Below are 20,455 nucleotides of genomic sequence, written 5' to 3' on the forward strand. Positions count from 1 at the left end.
TTTTTTTCTAGCATCTTCACAAATATATAATTGCAAGATAAAAATGTTTATGCTGCTAGTTTATCTGTTTAATCTGCTCATCCCAATTATTTGTATAACAAGTTATTGGCACTGAAAGTGTGGAAGGGGACTATCAGTAGTATAAACCAAAAAGTATACTGATAAAAAATAAAAACTGTACAAAGCAAGGATTTGTACACACTAGATCGATGTCTTCACGATTTGTCTTATTGTAACAATAAATGGTGAAGATCGTTCGGTGTACAGGCGTGATTGCGTGCTCCCATGCAGGCCTGGCACTAGCCGCTCAGCATAGGGATGCAAAGCAGTGACCAAGGGCGTAGCTACCATAGTTGCAAGGAGTGCAGCTGCTATGGGGCCCAGAGATGAGAAGTGCCCACCTTCTCTTTCAAAGTTACATGTGTTAGAAACATATTTCTCCATTGCTTGGTTCATAGGGGCCCTTACATATTTGTGCCTTGGGGCAATGGGGGTCATTCCAAGTTGTTCGCTCGCTAGCTGATTTTAGCAGCATTGCACACGCTAGGCCGCCGCCCTCTGGGAGTGTATCTTCGCTTAGCAGAATTGCGAACGAAAGATTAGCAGAATTGCGAATAGAAAATTCTTAGCAGTTTCTGAGTAGCTCGAGACTTACTCCTACACTGCGATCAGCTCAGTCCGTTTCGTTCCTGGTTTGACGTCACAAACACGCCCTGCGTTCGGACAGCCACTCCCCCGTTTCTCCAGCCACTCCTGCGTTTTATCCTGGCACGCCTGCATTTTTCCGCACACTCCCAGAAAACGGTCAGTTTCCGCCCAGAAACACCCACTTCCAGTCAATCACACTCCGATCACTTCAACGATGAAAATTCTTCGTTCGGACGTGAGTAAATCTACTAAGTTTTGGGCTAAATTACTTAGCGCATGCGCACTGTGTACCATGCGCATGCGCATTTTCGCCTTAATCGCTCCGTTGTGAAAATCGGCAACGAGCGAACAACTTGGAATGACCCCCAATATATCTAGTTATGCCTCTGGACCTGCTCATTGTAATGTGGTATCAAATGAACTGGAGGACATTATAATGTGACATAATATGAACTAGGGCACTGTAATGTGGCACATTATGAAATGGAGGTACTATATGTGGCATAATATGAACTGGGGACACTGTGTCATAATGTGAATTGGGGATACTGTGTTGCATAATGTGTTCTGGCAGCCCTACAATATGACATAATGTGAACTGGGGCACTACTGTGGTTCAGAAAATTAACGGCTGCAGGGAGGTGTCTCTAGAAGCTTTGCAACAGGGGCCCCTTCAAAATGTTGCAATGGGGCCCTCAAAGTTCTGGCTACGCCCCTGGCAGTGAGCCACCAGTCTGGAGAGGCGCTCTCTCTGTTCTACATCCTTTGCTGAGCCGATGTCCCTGCTGCTGCCGGCTGCTGCGCATATCACACTCTATGACCGGCAGCGGCGTCGGCAGCATTAAGCCTCCTCTCCCCCTCCCTCCCTTGTGACAGTGAGTGCAAAAGTGTACGGAGAAGGGGGCAAAGCTACATGGGTAAAGGGGCAGAGCTACACAGGACCAGGCTGCAGCACGAGGATGAGCTGCTACAGCTCTGGCCAGCCAGACATCCTTAGGTAAGTGTCTGGAAAAAGAGTGAGTGAAAATGTGTGTGTGTGTGTGTGTGTGTGTGTGTGTGTGTGTGTGTGTGTGTGTGTGTGATCTGTATGTATGTGTATGTGTGACTGTGCAGCATAATATGTGTAAGCGTCACTGCTACGGTGGGCGTTACATGTGTAAGCATCAGTGGTACAGTGGGCATTATGTGTTTAAGCATCACTACTACAGGGGGTGTTACGTGTGTAAGCGTCACTGGTACAGGGGGCGCTACGTGTGTAAGCGTCACTACTACAGGGGGCATTACTTGTTTAAGCATCACTACTACAGGGGGTGTTACTTGTGTAAGCATGTCTGGTACAGGGGGAGTTATATGTGTAAGCATTAATACTACAGGGGGCGTTACGTGTATAAGCGTCACTACTACAGGGGTGTTACTTGTGTAAGTGTGTCTGGTACAGGGGGCGTACATGTGTAAGCGTCACTACTATAGGTGGCGTTACGGGTGTAAGCATCACTGGTACAGGGGACGTTATATGTGTAAGCATCACTGGTACATGTGTAAGCATCACTACTACAGGGGGCATTATGTGCACTGTTCCTTTGTAAAGTATGGGAGGGCGCAAATTTATAGTTTGCAGGGCGGCGCCGAACACCCTAGCACCGACCCTGCTCCCATGGGTTGCATACAAGATCTTCTGGTTGGCTGTACAGCACAGCCAAACAGACGATATGGCATGCAGTGCTGTGCAGTGTAATGAAGGACGAAACAAGGAGCCTAATTCAGAGTTGATCGCAGCAGCAAATTTGTTAGCAGTTGGGCAAAACCATGTGCACTGCAGTGGGGAGGGAGGCAGATATAACGTGCAGAGAAGTTTGATTTGGGCGGGGTGTGTTCGAGCTGAAATCTAAATTGCAGTGTAAAAATAAAGCAGCCAGTATTTACCCTGCACAGAAACAATATAACCCACCCAAATCTAACTCTCTCTGCAAATGTTATATCTGCCCCACCTGCAGTGCCCATGGGGCCTAATTCAGACCTGATCGCTCGCTAGGTTTTTTTTGCAGTCTTGCGTTCGCATAGTCGCCTCCCATAGGGGAGTGTATTTTCGCTTTGCAAATGTGCAAACGCATGTGTAGCAGAACTGTACAAACAGATCTTGTGCAGTCTCTGAGTAGCCCAGGACTTACTAAGCCGCTGTGAACTCTTCAGCCTGTCCAGGCCTGGAATTAACGTCAGGATCCCTCCCTGCAAACGCATGGACACGCCTGCATTTTTCCAACCACTCCCAGAAAACGGTCAGTTGCCACCCACAAACGCCTTCTTCCTGTCAATCTCCTTGCGAATGCCCATGCGAATGGATTCTTTGCACAAACCCATCACTAAGCAGCGATCTGCTTTGTACCCGTGCGACGCGCCTGCACATTGCGGTGCATTCGCATGCGCAGTTTAGACCTGAGCGCCTGCTGTACGAAAACTCAGCCTAGCGATCAGGTCTGAATTAGGCCCATGGTTTTGCCCATCTGCTAACAAATTTGCTGCTATGATCAGGTCTGAATTAGGCCCATGGTACAGTATCGTTCCAGCGTTCATTACATCGCATAGTACATACGGCAACCTTGCATGGTTCGGGGCAAAGGGACCATTGGCAGGATTGCCCGTCACTCTAGTGTGTGCCCTAACAAATAACCAGATCAATATATACTGTAAGTCATATTGTCTCATTTCCATTGAAGAAAACATGTTTTAATACAGGTGACTGGGAAAGACACACACACACACACACACACACACACACACACACACACACACACACACACACACACACACACACATACACACACACACACACACACACACACACACACACACACACACACACACACACAATATTATAGTCTCTCATTTAGTATATGCTAATACAGAACCTTTAGGCAGATGTTGATGCTTTTGCAGGTCTGTACACCGTCTCCTTCATACCCTGGAAGACAGTTGCAAGCAACCTGCAAAAATTAGGTGTTATTAATTAAAAAAAAAAAAAACATAGAAAGAAATAACAGCCAGTTATGCTGAATCATTATTTGATCCTAAGATAAGATTAATTTTTTTTATATTTACAAAGAAAGGAAAAGTAATAACCCTAGCACATCATTAGATATTAGTTTTTTTAACACACAAGGTCAGCCAGACATGTCTAAACTAAGGATGTGTGCCGGTCCCAAATCTCGGGGTTGGGTTCTAGTTTTGGATCTATATCGCCTTCATGTTTCGGATCTGTATTTGTTTTGCCAAAACCTCCCTTGCAAGTTTTTGATCTGTATTTGTTTTGGATCTGTATTTAAAAAACTTATCATAAAAACAGCTAAAATCACAGAATTTGGGCCTGTTTTTGTTCTTACAGTAATATTGACATCAATAACATTAATTTCCACTCATTTCGTAGTGATGTGCACCGGAAATTTTTCGGGTTTTGTGTTTTGGTTTTGGATTCGGTTCCGCGGCCGTGTTTTGGATTCGGACGCGTTTTGGCAAAACCTCCCTGAAATTTTTTTGTCGGATTCGGGTGTGTTTTGGATTCAGGTGTTTTTTTTTACAAAAAAACCCTAAAAAACAGCTTAAATCATAGAATTTGGGGCTCATTTTGATCCCATAGTATTATTAACCTCAATAACCATAATTTACACTCATTTTCAGTCTATTCTGAACACCTCACACCTCACAATATTATTTTTAGTCCTAAAATTTGCACAGAGGTCGCTGGATGACTAAGCTAAGCGACCCAAGTGGCCGACACAAACACTTGGCCCATCTAGGAGTGGCACTGCAGTGTCAGGCAGGATGGCACTTCAAAAAAATAGTCCCCAAACAGCACATGATGCAAAGAAAAAAAGAGGCGCAATGAGGTAGCTGTGTGACTAAGCTAAGCGACCCAAGTGGCTGACACAAACACCTGGCCCATCTAGGAGTGGCACTGCAGTGTCAGACAGGATGGCAGATTTAAAAAATAGTCCCCAAACAGCACATGATGCAAAGAAAAAAAGAGGTGCACCAAGGTCGCTGGATGGCTAAGCTAAGCATCACAAGTGGCCGACACAAACACCTGGCCCATCTAGGAGTGGCACTGCAGTGTCAGGCAGGATGGCACTTCAAAAAAATAGTCCCCAAACAGCACATGATGCAAAGAAAAATGAAAGAAAAAAAGATGTGCAAGATGGAATTGTCCTTGGGCCCTCCCACCCACCCTTATGTTGTATAAACAGGACATGCACACTTTAACGAACCCATCATTTCAGCGACAGGGTCTGCCACACGACTGTGACTGAAATGACTGGTTGGTTTGGGCCCCTACCAAAAAAGAAGCAATCAATCTCTCCTTGCACAAACTGGCTCTACAGAGGCAAGATGTCCACCTCCTCCTCATCGTCCGATTCCTCACCCCTTTCACTGTGTACATCCCCCTCCTCACAGATTATTAATTCGTCCCCACTGGAATCCACCATCTCAGGTCCCTGTGTACTTTCTGGAGGCAATTGCTGCTGGTGAATGTCTCCATGGAGGAATTGATTATGATTAATTTTAATGAACATCATCTTCTCCACATTTTCAGGAAGTAACCTCGTACGCCGATTGCTGACAAGGTGAGCGGCTGCACTAAACACTCTTTCGGAGTACACACTGGAGGGGGGGCAACTTAGGTAAAATAAAGCCAGTTTGTGCAAGGGCCTCCAAATTGCCTCTTTTTCCTGCCAGTATACGTACGGACTGTCTGACATGCCTACTTGGATGCGGTCACTCATATAATCCTCCACCATTCTTTCAATGGTGACAGAATCATATGCAGTGACAGTAGACGACATGTCAGTAATCGTTGGCAGGTCCTTCAGTCCGGACCAGATGTCAGCACTCGCTCCAGACTGCCCTGCATCACCGCCAGCAGGTGGGCTTGGAATTCTTAGCATTTTCCTCGCACCCCCAGTTGCGGGAGAATGTGAAGGAGGAGCTGTTGACGGGTCACGTTCCGCTTGACTTGACAATTTTCTCACCAGTAGGTCTTTGAACCTCTGCAGACTTGTGTCTGCCGAAAAGAGAGATACAACGTAGGTTTTAAATCTAGGAACGAGCATGGTGGCCAAAATGTAGTGCTCTGATTTCAACAGATTGACCACCCGTGAATCCTGGTTAAGCGAATTAAGGGCTCCATCGACAAGTCCCACATGCCTAGCGGAATCGCTCTGTTTTAGCTCCTCCTTCAATGTCTCCAGCTTCTACTGCAAAAGCCTGATGAGGGGAATGACCTGACTCAGGCTGGCAGTGTCTGAACTGACTTCACGTGTGGCAAGTTCAAAGGGTTGCAGAACCTTGCACAACGTTGAAATCATTCTCCACTGCGCTTGAGTCAGGTGCATTCCCCCTCCTTTGCCTATATCGTAGGCAGATGTATAGGCTTGAATGGCCTTTTGCTGCTCCTCCATCCTCTGAAGCATATAGAGGGTTGAATTCCACCTCGTTACCACCTCTTGCTTCAGATGATGGCAGGGCAGGTTCAGGACTGTTTGCTGGTGCTCCAGTCTTCGGCACACGGTGGCTGAATGCCGAAAGTGGCCCGCAATTCTTCGGGCCACCGACAGCATCTCTTGCACGCCCCTGTCGTTTTTTAAATAATTCTGCACCACCAAATTCAATGTATGTGCAAAACATGGGACGTGCTGGAATTTGCCCAGATGTAATGCACGCACAATATTGGTGGCGTTGTCCGATGTCACAAATCCCCAGGAGAGTCCAATTGGGGTAAGCCATTCTGCGATGATGTTCCTCAGTTTCCGTAAGAGGTTGTCAGCTGTGTGCCTCTTATGGAAAGCGGTGATACAAAGCGTAGCCTGCCTCGGAACGAGTTGGCGTTAGCGAGATGCTGCTACTGGTGCCGCCGCTGCTGTTCTTGCTGCGGGAGGCAATACATCTAACCAGTGGGCTGTCACAGTCATATAGTCCTGAGTCTGCCCTGCTCCACTTGTCCACATGTCCGTGGTTAAGTGGACATTGGGTACAACTGCATTTTTTAGGACACTGGTGACTCTTTTTCTGACGTCTGTGTACATTTTCGGTATCGCCTGCCTAGAGAAATGGAACCTAGATGGTATTTGGTACCGGGGACACAGTACCTCAATCAAGTCTGTAGTTGCCTGTGAACGGTGGATACCGGAAACACGTTTCTCACCACCCAGGCTGCCAAGGCCTGAGTTATCCGCTTTGCAGCAGGATGACTGCTGTGATATTTCATCTTCCTCACAAAGGACTGTTGGACAGTCAATTGCTTACTGGAAGTAGTACAAGTGGTCTTCTGACTTCCCCTCTGGGATGATGATCGACTCCCAGCAGCAACAACAGCAGCGCCAGCAGCAGTAGGCATTACACTCAAGGATGCATCGGAGGAATCCCAGACAGGAGAGGACTCGTCAGACTTGACAGTGACATGGCCTGCAGGACTATTGGCTTTCCTGTGTAAGGAGGAAATTGACACTGAGGGAGTTGGTGGTGTGGTTTGTAGGAGCTTGGTTACAAGAGGAAGGGATTTAGTGGTCAGTGGACTGCTTCCGCTGTCATCCAAAGTTTTTGAACTTGTCACTGACTTCTGATGAATGCGGTCCAGGTGACGTATAAGGGAGGATGTTCCTAGGTGGTTAACGTCCTTACCCCTACTTATTACAGCTTGACAAAGGCAACACATGGCTTGACACCAGTTGTCCGCATTTGTGTTGAAATAATTCCACACCGAAGAGGTGATTTTTTTTGTATTTTGACCAGGCATGTCAATGGCCATATTCGTCCCACGGACAACAGGTGTCTCCCCGGGTGCCTGACTTAAACAAACCACCTCACCATCAGAATCCTCCTTGTCAATTTCCTCCCCAGCGCCAGCAACACCCATATCCTCATCCTGGTGTACTTCAACAGTGACATCTTCAATTTGACTATCAGGAACTGGACTGCGGGTGCTCCTTCCAGCACTTGCAGGGGGTGTGCAAATGGTGGAAGGCGCAACCTCTTCCCCACCGCACCGCACAGATATGGAGCGTTTTTCAGGCAGAAAACGTATAATACTGGTGGTCACTGGTCAGCAAAACTCTGCACTGTACTCCTCCTATATAGTACTGGTGGTCCCCAGTCCCCACAATAAAGCAGTGTGAGCACAGATTTATGCAGCACACTGAGCACAGATATGGAGCGTTTTTCAGGCAGAGAACATATAATACTGGTGGTCACTGGTCAGCAAAACTCTGCACTGTACTCCTCCTATATAATACTGGTGGTCCCCAGTCCCCACAATAAAGCAGTGTGAGCACAGATATATGCAGCACACTGAGCACAGATATGGAGCGTTTTTCAGGCAGAGAACGTATAATACTGGTGGTCACTGGTCAGCAAAACTCTGCACTGTACTCCTCCTATATAATACTGGTGGTCCCCAGTCCCCACAATAAAGCAGTGTGAGCACAGATATATGCAGCACACTGAGCACAGATATGAAGCGTTTTTCAGGCAGAGAACGTATAATACTGGTGGTCACTGGTCAGCAAAACTCTGCACTGTACTCCTCCTATATAATACTGGTGGTCCCCAGTCCCCACAATAAAGCAGTGTGAGCACAGATATATGCAGCACACTGAGCACAGATATGGAGCGTTTTTCAGGCAGAGAACGTATAATACTGGTGGTCACTGGTCAGCAAAACTCTGCACTGTACTCCTCCTATATAATACTGGTGGTCCCCAGTCCCCACAATAAAGCAGTGTGAGCACAGATATATGCAGCACACTGAGCACAGATATGGAGCGTTTTTCAGGCAGAGAACGTATAATACTGGTGGTCACTGGTCAGCAAAACTCTGCACTGTACTCCTCCTATATAATACTGGTGGTCCCCAGTCCCCACAATAAAGCAGTGTGAGCACAGATATATGCAGCACACTGAGCACAGATATGGAGCGTTTTTCAGGCAGAGAACGTATAATACTGGTGGTCACTGGTCAGCAAAACTCTGCACTGTACTCCTCCTATATAATACTGGTGGTCCCCAGTCCCCACAATAAAGCAGTGAGCACAGATATTTGCAGCCACCTGAATAAAACTGAGAGGACGCCAGCCACGTCCTCTCACTATCATTTCCAATGCACGAGTGAAAAATGGCGGCGACGCGCGGCTCCTTATATAGAATACGAATCTCGCGAGAATCCGACCGCGGGATGATGACGTTCGGGTGCGCTCGGGTTAACCGAGCAAGGCGGGAAGGTTTGAATCTGCCTCGGACCCGTGTAAAAAGGGTGAAGTTCGGGGGGGTTCAGATTCCGAGGATCCGAACCCGCTCATCACTAATTTCCAGTCAATTCTGACCACCTCACAGCTCACAATAATGTTTTCATCCAGTTTAGACCAAAAGGTTGCACTGAGGTAGCTGGATGACTAAGCTAAGCGACAGCAGTGGGCGGCACAAACATGTGGCACTTAAACTTCCAACATGGCACATCTAGGAAACAGAATGGCACTGCAGTGGCAGACAGGGTGGTAGTTTAATAAACTATACAAATGTTTGTCGTCACAGTCAGCAATACTCCAAACAGCACACAATGAAAAGAAAAGAGGTGTAAGATAGAATTGTTTTTGGGCCCTCCTACCCATCCTTATGTTGTATATATTAAACAGGGCATGCATAATGACTGTCATTTGTCGCTGAAATTATTGGTTTGTTTGGGCCCCTACAAAACAATTTTTTGGAAGGACTACCTCCGATAAGTAATGACTCTGAGGATGTTGATGATGAGGTGGTAATTACCTTGTAATCTTGTACAATAAAATTTTATGTCTTCTCCGCAAATAACGTAACATGGAGGTGGTGCCTAGATGGCTAACGTTCCTACCTCTACTAACTTTGGTCTCACAAATGGAGTAGATACTCTCACAAACATTGTCAAGATAAAGGTAAAAATAATCCCACGCCCAAGAGATTACTTTTTTGGTCTTATGCCCAGGAATCGCAATGGCTTTCTTTTTCTCACGGTCAACAACTGCAGCCACCGGGTAGCCCCCAAAGATTTGTTACCTCCTTGAACACCTCTGGATGGAGACCCCACTCTCCCGGATGGAGATCATGTCTGCTGAGGAAGTCTGCTTCCCAGTTGTCTACTCCCGGAATGAAGATGGCTGACAGCACCAATGCATGCTTTTCCGTCCAGCGGAGTATCCTTGTGACCTCTGACATTGCTGCTCTACTCTTCATTCCGCCCTGTCGGTTTATGTAAGCCACTGTTGTTACGTTGTCCGACTGTACTTGAATGGCCCGGTTTCTTAGAAGAGGGGCCGCCTGAAGAAGACCGTTGTAGACGGCTCTTAGTTCCAGTATGTTGATCGGCAGGCCGGCTTCCAGGCTTGACCACCTTCCTTGGAAGGTCACCCCCTGAGTGACCGCTCCTCAGCCCCGGAGGCTCGCATCCGTTGTTAGCAGGACCCAGTCCTGAATCCCGAACCTGCGGCCTTCCAGGAGGTGAGGTAACTGGAGCCCACCAGAGGAGGGAAATCCTTGCTCTTGGCGACAGACAAATCTTCTGATGCATGTGGAGGTGTGAACCCGACCACTTGTCCAGGAGATCCAGTTGGAAGGTCCGAGCATGAAACCTCCCGTACTGGAGAGCATCGTAGGAGGCCACCATCTTTCCCAAAAGGCGAATGCATTGATGAACCGACACCCGGGGTGGCTTCAAGACATCCCAGACCATGGATTGGATCACCAAGGCCTTGTCCCACGGAAGAAACACCCGCTGTACTTTCATACCCTGGATCATTCCCAGAAACGACAATCTCCGGGTCGGTTTCAAATGTGACTTTGGGAAATTCAGAATCCACCCGTGGCGCTGAAACAGCCGTGTTGTGAGAGCAATGGACTGCAGCAGCTGTTCCCTGGACGACGCCTTTATCAGGAGATCGTCCAGGTAAGGAATGATGTTCACACCCCGCTTCCGGAGTAGCATCATCATCTCTGCCATCACCTTGGTAAACACCCTCGGCACTGTCGAGAGGCCGAACGGCAGGGCCTGAAACTGAAAATGACAGTCCAGCAATGCAAAGCAGAGATAAGCCTGATGCAGTAACCAGATCGGAATGTGAAGGTACGCATCCTTGATATCCAAGGATACCAGGAATTCCCCCACTTCCAGACCTGATATCACCTGAGATCGCCCTGATATCACCTGAGATCGCCCTGAGAGACTCCATCTTGAACTTGAACTCCTTTAGAAAGGCGTTCAATGATTTCAGGTTCAGGATGGACCTGACCGAACCATCTGGTTTCGGTACCACAAAAAGGTTCGAATAGTAACCTTTCACCAGCATGTGCGGTGGGACTGGCACAATGACTTGTGCCTCTACCAGCATTTGAACAGCCTCCTGTAGCACTGTGCTGTCCTCCAACAGAGTTGGCAAGCCCGACTTGAAAAACCGATGAGGAGGGAGACTTTGAAATTCCAGCCTGTATCCCTGAGAGACAATATCCACCACCCAGGGATCCAGGCCGGAGGAGACCCATACATGACTGAACTGTCTGAGTCTCGCCCCCACGGGCCCCACCTCCGGGCCGTCTCGTCCACCGTCATGCGAAGGACTTAGGGGTACCCGAAGCAGGCTTTTGGTCTTGGGAACCTGCAGCGGCAGGCTTCTTGGACTTAACCTTACCTTCCCTGAAGAAGGAACTGGAAGATTTGGCCTTTCTGGTCTTGTTGGGTCGAAAGGACTGCTGCGAAGCTGAGGCGAAGGACCTCTTCGGAGCAGGAGCTGCAGAGGGAAGATACGGAGACTTACCCACTGTAGCGGTAGATATCCACGCGTCTAGGGCTTCCCTAAAGAGAGCTTGACCTGTATAGGGCAGCGACTCCATACTCTTTCTGGATTCCGCGTCGGCCGACCACTGGCAGAGCCACAGTCCCCGACGAGCTGAAACAGACATGGAAGAAATTCCCACCGCTATGGAATCCAGGTCCTTCATAGATTCTACCATGAAACCTGCAGAATCATGAATGTTACGTAAATACAATGCAACGTCATCCCTATCCATTGTATCCAAATCCTCCATCAAGGCAGCCGACCATTTCACTATAGCCTTAGCAATCCAAGCACTAGCAATAGTGGGACGTAATATGGCCCCTGAAGCAGTGTACACTGATTTCAGAGTATTATCAATTTTTCTATCCGCCGGCTACTTTAAGGCGGTAGAACCCGGTACCGGCAAAACCACCTTTTTTGAGAGTCTAGATACAGAAGCGTCAACAATCGGCAGGTTTTCTCACTTTTCCCTATCCTCCACCAGAATCCTCTTAGGTATCTGAAACTTCTTTTCAGGATTCACCCAGGCCTTTTCAAATATAGCATTCAGCTCTTTTGACACAGGGAAGGTTAGCAAGGCTTTCTTGTTTTCAGTGAAGAAAGTCTCCTCAACCTGCTCAGGTGTGGTATCATTAACATTTAACACATCCCTGATAGCCTCTATCAACTATTGTACCCCCTTGCATACCTCCCAACATGAGTCATGACCCTCTCCAGGAGGGACATAATGCTCTGCTTCTGGACTTTTCTCTTACTGTATGATTGCCGGCACCTGTGTTAAACAGGTTAATGGATAAGAAAGGTGTTTCAGCACAGGTGAGGGCAATCATAAATTAAAAGGGAAGTGCAGGAGCAGAGCATTCTGTCCCTCCTGGAGAGGGTCATGTTGGGAGGTATGCCCTTGCAAGAGATGCGGACCCCCGCAACACATCCCCGTCACCATCTGTAGTGTCAGAATCGGTATCCGTGTCGTCTTGTGTTACCTGCACAAGTGCACGTTTGTGGGGGTATATAGAGCCCCTGGAGCATACCTCCCAACATGACCCTCTCCAGGAGGGACAGAATGCTCTGCTCCTGCACTTTCCTCTTAGTTTATGATTACCATCACCTGTGCTGAAACACCTTTCTGATCCATTAACCTGTTCAACACAAGTGCTGGCAATCATAGATGAAGAGAAAAGGCCAGAAGCAGAGCATTGTGTCCCTCCTGGAGAGGATCATGTTGGAAGGTATGCTGGAGAGAGTCTCTGACTGCTAGTGAATGTTAGAGCACAATGCAGACGGAGCTTCAACCAAACTGGATGGCTGGTGCCTGTTGTTCCATTGAGCGCCATACCTCCCAACTGTCCCAATTTTTGTGGAACAGTCCCGTTTTTTGGGGACTGTCCCATCGGGCAGTTGGCAGGCTCCTGTCACTCGCTGCCCTGCTTAGCACCTTCACTGACAGCGCTGGCGACCCCGGAAGATTTCCGGGCTTACTACTGACTGATACCCCGGGGCGTGCGAGCGCCCGGGAATCCGTATACTCCATTATGGAGTTTAGCCCGCCCCTCCTATTGGCCGGGGGCGGGCTTAGCAGTAAAATGGCTTATGTTGATTCCCGGGTGCCGCAAGGTGGCTGGGAATCAGCGCTGGGGCTGGCGATGCCCGCGAGTGATCGCCAGGTGATTACCTTGCCCTGCCCCTTCACTCACCCCCCCTGCCCCTTCTCCCCCGCTCCCACTTCAATTTAAAAAACACACACCCCAGGATGTGTTTTTAAATTGAAAACCCGCCACTGAAGTGACAGAGGGAGAGGGGGCATGCCAGCACCTCACAAAGCACTGGGCATGCCCCCTTCAGTGACGGACAAGGGAGGCGTGGCTTACAATCGCAATATCAATGTGAAGCCACTCCCCCTTTAAAGGCCACTCCCCTTTTTTCGGGAGCGCGTGCGGCTTCGTCGTCCATCAATCCCGATTAATTGAAGATCAAAGTTGGAAGGTATGGAGCACTAAAACAGGAGAGTCCCAGGAGACTGCTGGTGAATGCTGGAGCAGAATGCAGATGGAGCTGCAACCAAGCTGGATGGCTGGTGCCTGTAGTTCCGGAGTACTGACCACTGGTGCCAAGAGAGGGAGGGAGGGGATACAAATTACCGGGGCCCAGGTCTGATAGAGGAGCCCAGTGGGGTCCCCATCCCCCTTACCTGGCAGCAGCAGCTACAGCTCTACTCCTCAGCCCTGTATAGTGCCGTCTCACCACTGGACACTACATTGGCGTTAGCACAAAATGTGCCATGTGACACCTCACAGATACCGGTGGACACTGGGGCATAACTGCTGATTTGCATTTTGTAGTTTGTCAGGGATCTCCACCAGCGGAGAGCATGACTTTTGCATTGCGAGGAGGTCGAGCATAAACGCTGGCTATATTAACTGTTTACTCTCTACATCATCTAGTGCTTGTTGCTATGGATTCTTACATTTATACAAACCTGAGATACAGATGAGCCGCGCTCATCTGAGGCGGCTCCATCGCAGGCGTGCACTCCCTGTGTGACTAGGCGATCCGTCCGCCTAGTCACTGCGGGACTGCACAGAGATGCTCCCATTCAGGGCGTCTCCATCCAGGCGCGCGACGGAGATGCTCTCTCATTCTAGTGAATGGGCCGCGTCACCATCACAGGCGCGTGCGCCCGGCCAAACGGAGACACTCTCGGCATTAGCGTGGCTCCATCTGTACGAATTATAAAATCTTGGATTCTTTCTCTGGATGCATGTGACTGCATTAGGTTCTCCGTGGATGTGTGCATAATTCTTCTTAATATGTTTTTATATTTAATTGTCTAAATGTAAATATAATAAATATACAATTACTGTATCTGCGCTCTCTATTTATCTGTTACACTGTTTCTATATTGTGGTGCCTATCCAGAAGCACCGTTTGGGAGCTGCAAATATAATTGTATTATCAATTTTTAGTGCTCAGTTACTAAACTTTTTAATATTTGCGTCTGGTTTATATTTTACTATATTAAACTTGTTCTTTGTATGTAACTACTCTATCCAAACACCCATGTACTATGTAATGCTGCCAGAGCCGGCCCTAACCAATATGATGCCCTAGGCAAGATTTTGGCTGGTGCCCCCTAGCACCACCGCTGGTTCTGCCTCTGACCTTGCACCTCTTTCCCAGCACCATCACCCCTCACCCATAGCAGTCCTTGTACCCCCTATATTTTAAATAGGAACAGTTCGCACATTTGACGCACAGCCCAAAAAGGGGCATCTTCTTGCTAGGAAGGGGCATGGCCACACAATAGTAACCCCAATTCCAATTACGCCACACAGTACTGCATCTTTATTCACATTTTATCTTGCGATAGTGTCCATAATTCATATTACATCCCACAGTAGTATCACTTTACCTTATAAACATTACTCCTCACAGTAGAGCCCCTTATTCACATTACATCATACTGAATTGCTCCTTATTCACATTACACCACACCTTATTGCTCTTTATTCACATTAGACGACACAGTAGTGCCCTTTCTATATGCAACGCCACATAGTAGAGCACCTTATACACATAATGCCACACATTAGTAATGCATTTATACACAATTCCACACAGTAATGCCCCTTACACATATGAGACACATTAATGTCCTTATAAACATAATGCACCTTACACATTATGACAACCTTTATTAGTGCCCTTTAACACATAATATCCCTTACACATATGCCGCACATTATTAATGTCCTTATACACATAATGACACACATAGTGCCCCCTACACATTTGCTGCACATTATTAGTGCCCCTATACACATAATGACACACATACAGTAGTACCGTTACACATATGCTGCACATTATTAATGCCCTTATACACATAATGACACACATAGTAGCCCTTTACACATATGTTACACATTATTAATGCATTTTTACATGACACACATAATGCTCCTTACACATATTCCGAACACTACTGCACAACCAACCCACTCACATGCACACAGCACTCACACTTCCACTAACACTGTGACCTCTGCCTCTGCTTGGATACAGAGATGTCCTCACAAATCTTGCATCAATGCTAACGTCGGGCACCTTTTTTTTTAATGAAAATACATCTTATTTGCATTGCTATGTGGCTAGGATGCACAAGCAGCTTCTGCTGATTAAACTGATATGCAGCATGAGACTGTGGCTGTATCTGCATATGAAATGCTACATACAGAATATAGGCATGCTGCATATCATTTTAATCAGCGGAAGCTGATGATGCCCCTAGGCATATCAAATGCCCTAGGCAATTGCCTAGTTTGCCTATGTCTATGGCCGGCTCTGAATGCTGCTACTGTTTGCTCCTCCTCCATGTATGACACTGCTGAACCCTTGTGGCTCCTTTACAATAAATGATGATGACGATGATGATAAAAATAATAATAATAATAATAATAACTAGTATCACACATATGATAACTATCTGATAGCTTTCCACTATCTGCTGCCTCTTTCAGTGACTATTTTAGAAACGTACCATTTACTGATGGGGAGGGAAAAATCTCCCTTCCCTTTACCGCAGGGGTGGGGAACCTTTTTTCTACCAAGGGCCATTTGGATATTTATAAAATCCTTCGGGGGTCATACAAAAAATATCAACTATAAATTAGCCTGCCCCCAGTAGATATGTTCCCATTAGATATGACCCCTAGTAGCGCCACTTACACACACATACACACACACATTAAAAGAAAGAAAAAACACAATACTCACCAGCCCCACTCCTGCTTCCAGACCCTTGCCCTCTGCCTGGCTGCCTGCTCCTCAGAACTATGGGAGAGATGTCATGACATCTCTCCCATAGCACCGCACAGGCACTCACGCACACTGCCAGAGCCGGAAGCCGGAGCTCAGGAGTGAGCTCCTACCTCTGGCTGCTGCTGAGGGGAAGAAGCTGGGCGCCTGCTAGTAACAAAATCTCAGCGGGCGCCCGGCATCTCCCTTGGTTAGGTGAGCTTGGGAGGGCCGGATCAAGTGGCTTTGCGGGCCTTATACGGCCCGCGTGCCTGAGGTTCCCCACCCCTCCTTTACCACCATGATCACAGGCGTGAGGTAGAGACATATTCCTCAGTCAGTGCAGGAGGAAGCACACGATGATTAATCTGTGTATCACTGTTGGCTTCCTCTGAGTGATTGAGTAGTTTCCGGATGGGAGCAAAGAGATGCTGTGTTTTCTCAGGTGAGTTGAGAACCTTGTCTTTGATGCCCCTACTGCCCCTGTGCCATCTGACATGGAACTACATACAATAAGACTGACACTGTATGTACAGTAACTGTGCAATACAGGTTATAGCATGTCGACTCTACAGGGAAGAAAATGACTTTGCCTGCTAAGAAATTAATTCACTAATCCTATCTACATATATTTGGCATACTCACTGTGTTTGGCCCAGTCTTGGTGCACTCTGCACTGGGATTACAACCACCATTATTTTCCAGACAGGCATCAATCTCTGCACCAAAATGAGACATTTTCAGTTCAATAACACAATGCATAGTCTGCGTTTATCAAGTAAAACAGTTCAATATAAATCAATTCAACATTTTTACTTGATAGATAACAAAGAAATGAATCTATCCATAAGAAATATAGGCCCTCATTCCAAGTTGATCGCTAGCTGACGTTGCTCGCAGCGCGGCGATCAGTCAAAAAATCGACACTTCTGCACATGCGTATGGTACGCAGTGCGTACGCACGAAGTACTTTCACAAAAGCCGATGCAATTTCACACAAGGTTTAGCGACGCTTTTCAGTCGCACTGCTGATCGGTGAGTGATTGACAGGAAAGGGGCGTTTCTGGGAGGTAACTGACTGTTTTCCGGGAGTGTGCTGAAAAACGCAGGCGTGTCAGATAAAAATGCAGGCGTGCCTGGGAAAACGGGGCAGTGGCTGGCCGAACACAGGGCGTGTTTGTGACGTCAAAACAGGAACTAAATAGACTGAAGTGATCGCAAGATAGGAGTAGGTCTGCAGCTACTCAGAAACTGCTTGAAAGTTTTTTTGTGCTTTTCTGCGATCCTTTCGTTCGCACTTCTGCTAAGCTAAGATACACTCCCAGAGGGCGGCGGCTTAGCGTTTGCACGGCTGCTAAAAGCAGCTAGCGAGCGATCAACTCGGAATGAGGGCCATAGTTTCACCTTATTGGCTACAATCTTTTGGGATTTACGGCTGAAAAAATGCTGACATTTATAATTTATTTACTGTAGAATTATTAGCGTTAAGGTAACATGAACCTGACCCGATTCTGATCAATAAATCAACAGCGGAGGAAGTACATGAACGCCGAGGATGGTGTTCTCCAGGTATGGAATCTATTATCCTGCAAGCCTGGATTTTAAGGCTTTCCATATAAGGAAATTTGCTGTCATTCTGGAGCACTATATCTAGAATATACTAAATTATAAGCAATTTAAAAAAATGACTAATTTTCCCTATTGCCACAGGTATCTTCTTTAAATTGTTTAGCAAACCAAAAAAACAGCAATTATTTACTTTGCTTTTCTTTCTTTTCAGAACTTTTCAAATAGTGGGTTTGTGAATAGGAACCAGAATAAGGGGTCTATTTACTAAGCCTCGAATGGAGATAAAGTACCAGCCAATCACCTCCTAATTACCATTTTTCAAACACAGCCTGTGGCATGTCAGTTAGGAGCTGATTGATTGTTACTTTGGGGGTCATTCTGACCCATTCGCTCACTGCTTTTTATCGCAGCTGAGCGAACGGGTACCCGCTGCGCATCCGCTGGTGCCGTAGTGCACTGGCGCATGCCAGACGGCCGAAGGCCGTAGCTGGGCTGTGATCGCCGCTGCCTGATTGACAGGCAGAGGCAGTCGCTGGGCGGGAGGGGGCGGAATGGCGGTGTTTGGCCGCCGTTTCATGGGCGCGATCCGGCCAACACAGGCGTGGCCGGACCGTGCAGGGAGCGGGCCGCATCGGCTGCGTGACGTCATACGCAGGCGCTGCGGGCCGGGGAGCGACGAGTAGCTCCCGGCCAGCACGTGAAAGCTGCCCTGGTCGGGAGCTAGTCTTGAAGTGCAAAGGCTCCGCCGCTGTGCAATGCCTTTGCACTTCTGCGGGCGGGGGGGCGCCACTGACATGCGGGGCGGACTAGCCCTGTGCTGGGCGTCCCCCCGCATGTCAGTGTGAATGATCGTAGCTCACAGCTACGATCATCTCGGAATGAGGTCCTTTATCTCCATCGACTTTATCTCCATCCAAGGCTTAGTAAATAGACCCTAAGTAATTAAACTGATATTGGGGGTGATTCAGACCTGATCGCTGGGCTTCTAACTTTGCTGTCCTTCGTTCAGATAGTCGCCGCCCCCAGGGGGAGTGTAAATTCGCCGTGCAAGTGTGCAATCCCATGTGTACGCCGAGCTGATAAAATCCACTGTGTGCAGTCTCTGCGCAGCCCAGGACTTACTCCTCCAGTGCGATGAGAACAGGCTGATCAGGGCCAGAGGTAACGTCAGACACCCTCCCTAAAAACGCTGGGATACGCCTGCGTTTTTCCGGACACTGCCAGTAAGTGGTCAGTTACCACCCACAAACGGCCTCCTCTTGTCAATCATCTTGCTAACGCCCTTGCGATCGGGATTTTCGTACCATCCTGTCACTGACTGGCGATGCCCGTTGTTGTTGGCCGATGCACGTGCGCTGTGCATATGCATGCACAGTCTATTGTTGATCGCCCACTGAGCAAAAACGCACATCTGCGATCAGGTCTGAATCACCCCATTGTTCCTATGTAATTTACTAAATGTCATTTACTTGGCAGGCAAGTGCATAGCTAGAATGTCTGAGCCCCATAGCAGACGCTATGTTATATCAAATATAACACTTTTGTAATATGATGTGAAAAAATATAGAGATCAACTAACATCTGTCAGATGGTTGTCTAAATATTTGCTGATAATAATATATTGGATTTTTATTTTATTTTTTTTACAGGAGAAATGACAGGAGATTTTACAGTTGCTCACTGCAGAGAAAAAGCCAAAGGCCCCAATTTTCAGGCAATTCCCGATGCCGCGAGGATCATATATGTTTGTCTAGTAAGAAGAAGCTCAAATTCTCACCAAGACAGATGACTCCATCTCCATTATAGCCATGTCCACAGACACAATATGCCTGGCCTAAGGCAGCCTTTGAGCAGTTTGCATATTTCGAGCATCCCCCATTGTTCACAGTACAGACATCAAACTCTGAAATGACAAATAAACTGCTTATATAATTAGACATTTCCTAAATCTATAAACCAAATGAATGCCATGATATAGGGGGTCATTCCGACCCGATCGCTCGCTGCAGTTTGTCACAGCGCAGCGATCGGGTCGGACCTGCGCATGCACCGGCGCCGCAGTGCGCCGGCGCATGGCAGCTTCCGTTACCTAGTGATCGCCTCTGAGGCAGAGGTGGTCGCTAGGCGAAAGGGGGCTGAACGGCGGCGTTAAGCCGCCGTTTAGGGGGAGTGGTCCGGCCAATGCAGGCCTGGCCGGACCGTTGGGGGGGCGGGCCGCGGCGGCTGTGCTGGCCGGGAGTTACTCCTCAAATACAAAGGTATCGCCCCTGTGCGATGCTTTTATATATGTGTGTGTGTGTGTGTGGGGGGGGGGGGGGGGGGCGGCACTGACATGCGGGGCGGACTAGCCCTGTGCTGGGCGTCCCCCCGCATGTCTGAGTTAACGATTGTAGCACAGCTACGATCAACTCGGAATGACCCCCATAGAGTAATACCAGCTTGAAAGCTTCTATTTAGAATGCATATATCATTCTCTATTTATTGACATCAATGAAGCGCTTATACACTGTACTGCTGTTTGCTGTTTCTGTATATAATATGTATCATGCAAATGATCAGGCAGATAAATACTTACTGTATATCTTCCTTCCGCTAGTAAT

At 47.7% G+C, this 20,455-nt stretch overlaps 1 protein-coding gene across 2 annotated transcripts in view; it reads right to left on the minus strand.

Moving 5' to 3' along the window:
- Positions 1–20,455, minus strand: part of STAB1 (stabilin 1) — a 605,861-nt gene that overhangs the window by 263,995 nt on the left and 321,411 nt on the right. For both annotated transcript variants that reach the window (XM_063940632.1, XM_063940633.1), the window contains 3 exons: positions 19,633–19,758; positions 16,932–17,005; positions 3,555–3,629 (listed from right to left, as the gene is read on the minus strand). In XM_063940632.1, the coding sequence (XP_063796702.1) occupies positions 3,555–3,629; positions 16,932–17,005; positions 19,633–19,758 (275 nt within the window). The remainder of the gene's footprint in view (positions 1–3,554; positions 3,630–16,931; positions 17,006–19,632; positions 19,759–20,455) is intronic.

This window comes from Pseudophryne corroboree, chromosome 9, assembly GCF_028390025.1.
Source record: "Pseudophryne corroboree isolate aPseCor3 chromosome 9, aPseCor3.hap2, whole genome shotgun sequence".
NCBI classification, from domain to species: domain Eukaryota; kingdom Metazoa; phylum Chordata; class Amphibia; order Anura; family Myobatrachidae; genus Pseudophryne; species Pseudophryne corroboree.